This window comes from Salvia miltiorrhiza, chromosome 3, assembly GCF_028751815.1.
Source record: "Salvia miltiorrhiza cultivar Shanhuang (shh) chromosome 3, IMPLAD_Smil_shh, whole genome shotgun sequence".
NCBI lineage: Eukaryota > Viridiplantae > Streptophyta > Magnoliopsida > Lamiales > Lamiaceae > Salvia > Salvia miltiorrhiza.
In genome coordinates, this window is record NC_080389.1 from 50535249 (window position 1) to 50545665 (window position 10417).

At 32.6% G+C, this 10417-nt stretch overlaps 1 protein-coding gene across 4 annotated transcripts; it reads left to right on the top strand.

The window, feature by feature from the left end:
• Window positions 1-6501: 6501 nt before the first annotated feature.
• On the top strand, window positions 6502-9587 carry LOC131014166 (transcription factor MTB3-like). 4 transcript variants are annotated; one of them, XM_057942052.1, is made up of 3 exons: window positions 6502-6931; window positions 7360-7496; window positions 7599-9587. In XM_057942052.1, exon 3 carries the CDS (start codon window positions 7856-7858, stop codon window positions 9356-9358), a length of 1503 nt encoding a protein of 500 aa, XP_057798035.1. In that variant the 5' UTR covers window positions 6502-6931; window positions 7360-7496; window positions 7599-7855; the 3' UTR covers window positions 9359-9587. The 4 variants fall into 4 exon arrangements, with proteins under 4 accessions (XP_057798035.1, XP_057798034.1, XP_057798036.1 ...); XM_057942051.1 differs by having other exon boundaries at window positions 6510-6931; window positions 7360-7499; XM_057942053.1 differs by having other exon boundaries at window positions 6528-6883.
• The last annotated feature ends 830 nt before the right edge of the window (window positions 9588-10417 follow it).

The following is a 10417-nucleotide window of genomic DNA, read 5'->3' on the forward strand; positions in this document are numbered from 1 at the left end:
TTTTAATTAATATTGGAAGTAGTGAAAAAGTGTTCAATTTATATTCATAGTTAAAATTTCAGCTACCTGAAAATGACTTGTCTCGCCGGAAGCTGACTTGGCAACTAAAACAAATTAATCATATTCTTTTATCTCCATATCAGTTCTGAAACGTCATCGTTTCATTAAGAAACTCGAATTCTATACTGTCAGAAGAAACGCATTCAGCTCTCGATTTTAATTGTCAAATTAGTTTCCAGCGAGACAAGTCACCCTTAAATGATTGGAATTTTAATTTGAGCTATAAACTGAGCAAAAAAATAAATTCAAGTTATATTTAATATTTATAAATTCGAATTAAAAAGTCATTATAAATTTAAATAATGGACTATTTTTTTAATAATAAATCCTAATTGAATTGGTGGGTCTGTTGAAATTTTCAATTCTTAATGGATGCGAGTCTTATAAAGCCTTTGAATTATTGACGAAGTTGGTCCTGATTTTTGATAAGGCTTTACGCGACAAGCGTGATGACGAAGAAAATGGTGAACGTCAATTTGTGGCTTGGCTTGGAAGATTGTGAGAGAGAATGAATATATACTAAGAAAAAGATATCCAATTACTGAAGGAATAGTTTATACTATAATATATAGACAACATACTTTTAGGTCTTCATATTTTTGTATTTTATTTTATTAAATTTTGTGCAATTTTTTAATCTTAAATTGGTTAACTTCCGTTATCTAAATAAAATTTACTCGGTTAACTTTCGTTATCTTAAATTAGATTTAAGATACTACTGAAACTAATAAAAAATTCAGCAAAAACAAAACGAAAAAATTATCAAGAAAGCATTCTATTCGGAGATACCGAAGTCATTCAGATTGGAGTGCGAACTCCATCGATGACTATCTCATCTACTATTTACAAAGGTTAATTGCCTATAAATAAACAAATTATACCCAAATTTGTCCCCTTGGGATGGCCTAGTGGATGAGGTTGTTGCCTCTTGTCCAAGAGCTCACAGGTTCGAGTACTCTCGGCCACAATAACCACTAGGTGAGGTGTGTGTGTGGTTTGTATTATTTATATTGTAATTTCATCAAAAAAAAAAATTTATACCCAAATTTTAATTTTTAACCAAATCTATCTTTTTGGTCAAAAAATACAAAAATTTTTTATTTTTTGAAATTTGACATGGCCCCAAAAGTTCGTTGGTCAATAATTTGATTGTCTGAATTCTGATGGCCAATCTGAAGGTACAATTGAAAAGCTATTGACGTTGTCTTTCTAATGATACTTATATTGTTGGGTTTTGGTAACCGGAAGTGGTCGAAAAAAGAAAAAAAATATAGAGTTTCGTGACCTTGACATTCATGCCATTTTTTAACTACTTCCGATTATCAAAACCCAACAATATAAGTATCATTAGAAAGATAACATTAAGAGCTTTCCAACGGTACCTTCGGATTGCCCATCAGAATTCAGACAATCAATTTATTAGCCGACGAACTTTCGGCTCCGGTCAAATTCTAAAATTATAAAAGTTTATGTATTTTTTGACTAAAAAAATAGATTTGGTCAAAAACCAAAATTTAAGTATAGTTCGTGTATTTATAGGCAATTAACTCATTTAGAAATAATATTTGTATCAAAAATTGTGAAATTTAACTACAAACAGTCCTTGCCTTCTAAATACACTAATTTTGAATTCATTTTAATTTTAACTATAAATTTTAAAATTGTTAAAAAATACACGAACTTTGTCATATTTTGTCAAAAAATACACAAACTTAAACATTATTATAATTTTTCCATAATTTAATTCATTTAAAAATAAATTTAAAATGACGTCGACGTGACACGACTCTAATCAAAATAATGTGGGTGACATGGATTTTCTTTAGAAAAATTTAAAATATATTTCGTAATCAAAACGACGTCGTTTTGATTAGAGTTGTGTCATGTCGATATAATGTCTCATTCAATTTTGACTTAAATTTGAATTATAAGAAAATTACAATAATATTTAAATTTGTGTATTCTTTGACAACTTTGAAAATTCGTGAAAAAAAAATCAAAATGGACCAAAAATTTGTATATTTAGACACCAATAATAATAATAATAATTATTATAATTGTTATTATTATTATTATTATTATTATTATTATTATTAATATTATTATATGGGGAGGGAGAGAAGGAGCGATGGAATTTGAACCCTAAATCTCATTATTTATAGATAAAAATTTGCACTGCTTGAATGTTTCTTAAGGATAATATATTTTATTATTTAAAAAAATTAAAAAGTAAGAGTATAAGAATTCATTAAAATCAAAAAGTTGTACAAGTATCTAATGAAACAAAATACAAAAGTATAGGGACGTGAAGATGTGTTTTGCCCCACACACACACCTATACATACATACATACATACATACATACATATACATATATGGATGAAATCGTGCAGTACTACTTTCCTTATAGTATATAGATTTAAATATAAACTACACAATTTGACTACGTGATGTACTAAGCACGAACACGTGGCAGATGTCTTCCAAGGCAAAATACCCACATAAATAAAATTTTGAAAAATAAAAAATACTCTCTCTGTCTCTCAAAAGTTTGCCCCAAGAGAAACGACACGAATTTTAATAAACATTGGTAAAAAGTTATTTGATGGTGAGACCATGTACAAAAATAGTGTTTAAAGAATTGTAACTGTAAAATTGGTAGTGAGGTCACGTACAAAAGTAGAAAGTAGGAATATTGGGACAATTTTTTTGGGGACACACGAAAAGGAAATTAGGGAGAACTTATTGAGGACGAAGGAGTAAGTAATAATAATTTTTTTTTAATCGAAAAATTTATTTTTTCGCACAGCCGCTGGCATAATTATGCATATAGTTGAATATAAAATCTACATATACATAAACCCAATATGCCTAATATTACACACAAATATGCATATCACTATGCGATCTTTCAGGTGCCTCTCGCTGCTGCTCGCTGTCGTCATAGTTATGCATACACATAAACACATATATGCATAACGTTACACACAAATATGCATAGCATTATGTGACCTATCAGGTGACCAGCGACGAGAGCCACCTGACGATGTCGCATAGTTCTATGCATATAGCTAAACACAAATATGTATATACATAAACACATATATGCATAGCACTATACGACCCCGTTAGGTGACCAGCAGCAAGAGGCACGTGACAGGTTATATATTTCCACTGCATATTTATATTCAACGTTATGCATATTTATACATCTTTTTGTTCAATTATATGCATAATTTTGAAGGTGTCTGTGCCAAAAAAAATTAATTTTCGACCAATTTTTTTTTTAATGTTCAAAAATTTTATTTTTATTTGACCCTTGTGTGTGGAAGACATCTGCCACGTATCACGCTCATAGTACGCCACATACATATTGTGTGGTCCATATTTTGGATCTATATATTATGATAAAGGGGTGAATTTACATGATCCGCTCCATACACACATATAGATTTTTTTTTCATTTTATATTACTTTTTATTTTATAAGTATACATATATATATATATATATTGGTTTATATTAAACTAATTAAAACAAAATACTTTTCATTTAAATGGGCGTCTTGTGTGACAACTCCATGAAAACATTTGCGGAGCACGCTTAGAAGAGGTGGGACGATTTGTCCCATCTCAATTTTTTTAGTATACCTAATATATTACTATATATGTATAACTATAAAAAATATACTCTCTGCATTCATAATAAAACTTTATAGCAGGAAGTTACACATATTTTAAGACGAGGTTATTGAGTATATGGAGAATGAAAAAAATAATTAGTGTTGTGTTGTCTTAATTTGCATTGAAAGTAGTGAAAATGTGAAAAGATAATGGTAAATGGGGTATTATTAGTGATGAATATAATTTAAAAATAAAAATATTTTTTTTTGTGAATATCCCAAAAAAAATTAAAATATTTATTGTGAGCAGAGAAAATAATTTTTACCCCATCAAAATTGTTAAAAAGAAGGGGCAAAGTTTTTAGCCTCTTTACCTTTAGGGTCAGGTCTTACTCCATTCTTGTGTTAAATGGATCAAGATTTAAACCCAAAGTTTTTATATAATTATAATTATAAATATTTACAAAACTATAAATATAAAATATTGCCTTCATTCCACTCTGATATGCTCGTTTTTTTTTGGATACGTCACATTAGAATAAGCTCATTTTCTATTTTGAGTAAAAAATATATTTAATTGGTGTGAATCACACTATTTTTCTCCTAAAAAATAAGTTTAATTTTCGTGCATAAAAGAAGTGAACATATTAAATTGGGAGGGAGGGAGTATAAATTTGCACCGGAATTTAATTTTATGTCATAATGAGTCCATGTCCTTGAATGTTGGTTTAATTATATTAGGATACGTGTAGAAAATGAGTACGGCCTTTACTAAAATACCTTGTTTAAAGTTGAATATTTGTTGTTTCCCACACAAGAATTGGATAAATATTAAAAGAATTGACCTCTTGATCATTTATTTTGCTTCCTTGCCTTTCAATCCATTAATATTGAATATTTTTACACGATCTTTATGGCAATTGGCAAATAGGGGCGAGTGGTCGTCGTTCGATCTTCACTTCAACTTCAATTCCTCTTTTCCAATCAAAAATATTACAAATCAATACTCCCTCCCTCTCTGAAATAAGTTCCTCTTTGGGGACGGCACAAATTTTAAGAAAAAGTGGTAAAGTGTATTGATAGTGGAGAGAAATGTGTTATAATTAGTATTGAGAGTGATGAAAAAGTAAAAAAGTGTTATAATTAGTATTGGGCGTGGTGAAAAAGTGAAAAGTAAGAATAAATAAAGTATTATTAGTGGTGGGGTAGTTGTCAAAAAATAGAAAGAAAAAAAGAAACAGAAACTTATTTGGGGGACGTCCCAAAAAAATGAACTTATTTCAGGGATGAAGGGAGTATATTTTAATGTCAATAGTGCAAATAGATTAATAAAAAAGTGAAAATCAATAATTTTTCATTAATTTTATTCTAATAAATTTTAAATATTAAACTAAATAAATCAAATCACCTTTATTTTATAATTTTTGAATTAATTTTTGTTCTCTCATCTAACCCACTTTTGAATCACAACTCTCTCTTTATATGTATACTATTTTTTCTTTCTCAGCAATTTCTTAGATGACATCATGAGTCATTTTCTTTGGTAAAGGCCGCGTTCATTTTATGACGTGTTTATTTAGTCTATATTTTCTTATTTGTATTTATTTTTCCTATCATATTATCTATTTAAATTCGACAACGTGATTCCGACAATATGGATTCCTCTATTATTTTATATGAAATTCATGCCATCTTCTCCAAATATTTTTAAAAACCTTATTTTTCAGTTGTATTGTAGATTGAGTACAAACAAGGATTATTTGTATCAATCGTGCCATGCATGTCCTAACACCACAGTCAATCACACGCTTCGAATGAATGATACGAAATGACCTATTTTAAGCATTAGTTCCATCATATGGGGCGTCAACACTTGTAACAAATGATATGAAATGTTATATTTACATCATTCGTCCTTAAGATTTGTCGCGCACCACTTTGGAGAAATGGTACGAAATGTCTTATTCGTACTATTTTTGCTAATGGTACGAATGTGTCCTTTTCGTACTAAGATATGTCACGCCAATGCTTGGAACGAATGGTACGAAGGAATTAATTCGTCCCACAAAAATGGCACAATGCGTTTTAGCAAAAAAATCATAATCTTGCAGTTTTTTCTAACAAATCCATTTACAATTGATGAACATAAACATTTTTTCTTTCATTTTTTCATTTCCCAGCAAATCCAGTTATAAATCAAATGACTAGATCAACAAATAACATGAAATCTCACAAATCTAACTAAATTTTCATTTTCATTATTTTATTCACTTTCTTTTAATGGAGAAGAGAAGAAAAAGTTGTTGTCCCACGGGGGGGGTGGATCCTAAGATGGCTAGAGATTCTTGTCATCCTCACCCCAATAAATTTTTGCATGTGCACTTGGCACAAATTGTATGGATGGATTTTTTTCGTACAACTTATGTCGAGTATATGTTTGACACATCTTGTAATAGTTGGCACGAATAATGTTAATGGCTTCATTGACACTGTTCGTACCAGTCGTCGGCGCGACAAATCTTGGATGGCTCCATTGGCACATAAATACACAATTATGGTTAGAGTAATTGATTTTAATTCTAATAGAATGAAACGACGTCATTCTTGTTATTTGGGAATAAAACTATGTAGTTTCAACTAAATAAATAAAACGATGTCGCTTAATTTAATGTTATGTAGGCGTCATCTCAGCTCAACATTGGTCAGATATAAAAATTATGGTAAAATTGAATCATCTATTAAATTCATAAATTTTCAGATAAAATGTAAAATTAATGAAAAAAATTAAAAATCAGTGCAAAGTTTATAAATTTTAATGTAATTAATCATAATATTGTTCAATAGTCAAAACCTTTGTTTTGATTCGAACCCCACTTTTTACCTAGAGCTAGAATGCATTCCTTCTCTTCAGACTGAATCTGCCCAGTTAGGGTTTCCAGAAACTCACACCCCCCCCGAGTCAATCACATTTGTCTCGCAAAATTCCCAGCGCCAGCGTTTCTGCGAGAAAATCTCGCCTACAATCGTTCAACCCTTTCACCGTTAGTATTTGTTTCCCAATCTTTTCCAGTTTTATCTTTCGATTCCCTTTTCGAAACCTTACATCATTTTCAAAGATCCAATTTTTGTATTATTGGAAAAGTTGATGCATTCTTTGACTTTGGCTGGCGGAGCTAATTGCGAAAGCCCTTGAGAATACTAGGTACCTAACATAGAATTGAAGGATGACAAATGATTCGCGTATTCCCAGGTTTTGCCTACTCTCGTGAAAATGGTCTCCTTCATCTGTTATTATCTGTTTTTTAGTTATACCATCTTATAAATTAAACATGATAATCATTCATCAACATTCCACATGATCATAGACTTGGAAGGTGGGGGGGTGTCTTATCATTTTTTGACATTTGTATTTAGATTCTGTGGCCACTTTAGACTTTGATATAAATCGTTAGTTTTATTATTTTTTGGGTGAATGGATAGATGAAGCAGCTGTTCACGTTTGACAGGTGAACTTGAATCTTTCGAAATGTGTTGCCTATTGTGCGCTGCTGTAATGCCTTTTACATTTTGAAATATAAATTTAGCTGTGTAGACTTAATTTTATGTCTGGGGAATAGTATGAGCACCCAAGTTTTCGATTTTCTTGAAAACATTGTAAAGTTATGTTCTTCCTCACAGGGGGTCGTGGTAGCAGAATAAGTCTTTACCAATTAAATGTTAGATCTACGACTATGGATGTAGATCTTGGTATCACAAATCAAGATCTATAGTTTCTGGATAATTTGAAGTCCAGTGATGCACGGTCAGCTTAAGAGGTGGTATATCTTTCACTCTACACTTGTGATAATACTTCTGTTTTTATACCTCTGCATCATGAAATGTGCATTCATAACTGTTGAATTCACTTCTGTTTTCAGTGAAGGGAACTTGGACCAAGTGAGATTTCAGTGCTGACTGTGCATTCGAAGGATAAGCTCACGGACGAGCGAGAAGAGAACATTATTTATTTTCCTTTTTTCTTTTTATTTCTTTCAGGGGTTTCGTTTTAATTTGTTTTCTCTGATTTTTGTTTCGGAAGATCTTTTTTTCTTTCCTCTGTTTTGAGGGTAATTGGTTAATTAGAATTTGGCGGGAGCTCCATCTTTGTAACATTTGAGTTTTCTGCCATTTAGTAATGGGAAAGAAAGTATGGTGGAATGAAGAAGAGAAGGTTGTTGTGGAAAGTGTGTTGGGCAGTGAAGCAACTGAATATTTTGACTGGGCCGCTTCAAATAATGTGTTGTCTGAGTTCTCTGCTTCTAGTGGGGATCTTGGAGTACAGGAGGCACTGTGCAAGATTGTTGAAGGATCTGATTTGACATATGCCATATATTGGCATGTTTCGAAATCAAAATCTGGTAGATCAGCATTGATATGGGGTGATGGGCATTATCAAGAATCTAAAGAAAGTGTGCATGATAGTTGTGGCAGTTACAATGATCAGAAGCGGGTGGAAGGAGATAGAAGAAAATGGGTGCTTCAAAAGCTTCACGCTTGTTTTGGGGGATTAGAAGATGATAATGTTGCTGCAAAGTTGGATCAAGTTTCAAATGTGGAGATGTTATATCTCACATCGATGTTTTTTGTGTTCCCTTTCGACAAGCCTTCTATTCCTTCCCAGTCATTCAATTCTGATAGATGTATCTGGGTATCGAATTTGGACAGTTGTCTTGAGCGGTATCACTCTAGAGCATATTTAGCCAAGTTAGCACAGTTTGAGACAGTGGCATTTGTTCCAACAAAATCAGGGGTAGTTGAAATTGGGTCGAGAAAGTCTATACCTGAAAACAAGAGCATCATTAAGGCAGCCAAGTCTATAGTGGTGGCCTTCAACTCAACACAGGTAAAAGCTGTCCCAAAAATTTTTGGGCAAGATCTTAGTATGGGGGGTTCACGATCAGGTACTATAAATATTAGCTTTTCGCCAAAAGTGGAAGATGATTCTGGGTTTTCTGCAGAGTCTTATGATTTACAAGCAATAAGTAGTAACCATGGTTATGCAAATTCATCAAATGGGCATTGTGGTGATGATGGTGATACTAAAGTATTTTCACACCATGTAGTAGCTGCAGGACTGGACTCACAATCAATTATTTCTGGGATGGAGCTAGGTAAAGAGGACTGCTTTTTTCTTTCAGACGATCAAAGGCCTAGAAAAAGGGGGCGGAAGCCTGCAAATGGGAGGGAAGAGCCGTTGAATCATGTGGAGGCAGAGAGACAGAGGCGAGAAAAACTTAACCAGCGTTTTTATGCGTTAAGAGCTGTAGTTCCTAATATCTCAAAGATGGACAAAGCATCTCTTCTTGGTGATTCAATTGCTTATATCACAGATCTTCAGGCAAAGATCAGGGTTTTGGAAGCAGAGAAAGGGATAGGGAATACTAATCAACAACTGAATCCTATTCCAGATTTTGAGTTTCATGAAAGGCTTGAAGATGCTGTTCTACGTGTAAGTTACACTCTGGAGACTCACCCTGTATCCAAAGTTGTAAAGGCGTTGAGAGAGCAGCAAGTGATGGCACAAGAATCTTCTATCTCTATAGATGACAGTGGTGAAGTTGTTCATACATTCTCCATTCAAACAGGGAGCGGTGACGCAGAACAATTGAAAGATAAGTTAACTGCTGCTCTCTTGTAATGATCTGACTGCTGCTCTAGCAAAATGATCCAGCTGTAAGGCTCCTCACAAATATTGACTCTTAGATAGATAAAATCTAATATAGAGTTTATTGAATTTGACTGCAATTTCCCTCACTATTGATAAGCCTTTATGGGGAAATTATAGTTAGTTGTTAATTGTTATCCAGCTATGTTGTATACTCTTACTATTTGGCTTAGTGCTGTTATATATACTCTTGCGACCAGAATTGCTTCTTTTTATTAGCTTGTTTGTTTGATGATTTTTATTCTATCTCCTCCCCATTGGATGGGTCTTCACAATGTTTGGCCGTTGGAAGGCTTAGAATGATGGGAAATGATGGAGGTTTGTGCACCCAATGAATTGATCTAGATACCTGTCATCATCTACCGACAAACACCATCACTGTCTCAATCTCTTAATATATAGTAATACATATTCTCTAGTTGCATCTGCAGTGTTTCCTGCTCTCTGGCTTGTGAAATCTGAATTACTATCTTTTATTTGGGCTGAACTCTCAGATTTCGGTGTTCCTTCAGTAATGGGATTGTTTCCGAATACCAGGTAATAACGATTAATGGGATCTGCTTCAGTTAACTGAAGAAATTTTGTTTCTGACTGTATTCTTATAATGGACTGGTGCAGTTTGATTTGGTGATATCAGGGATCTGTATAGTGGGGCATTATGCTTGAATTTTTCATGAATGACATAGAATGAACAGGATGTTTTAAGTTTGAACTGTAAGGACTGCTGCTTTACAGGATCTGTGAGAAGCAAAACACTGTTCTTGCATGAGTGATAGGCCTTTTTAATGACAATCTCGTTTTTTCCATGTTTTCATTGATTAATGTCAAACTGCACATGTCTCCTTTCTTGATTCTTTGACAGTAGCTTTAATATTATCCGTTTGTTCTAATACTATATTCTGTCAACATTAGAGCATTATATGGATGAAAGAATTATAAGTGAAGTAGATTTTAGTTTGTTGTTGTTGTTGATATTTTTAAGATTGCTGGCTATAAACTTTGTTGTACTCATTTGTGCAGCAACTGTCATCT

Excerpts from the sequence above, each read along its gene's own strand:
- LOC131014166 (XM_057942052.1), top strand. The coding sequence starts at position 7,856 with ATGGGAAAGAAAGTATGGTGGAATGAAGAAGAGAAGGTTGTTGTGGAA.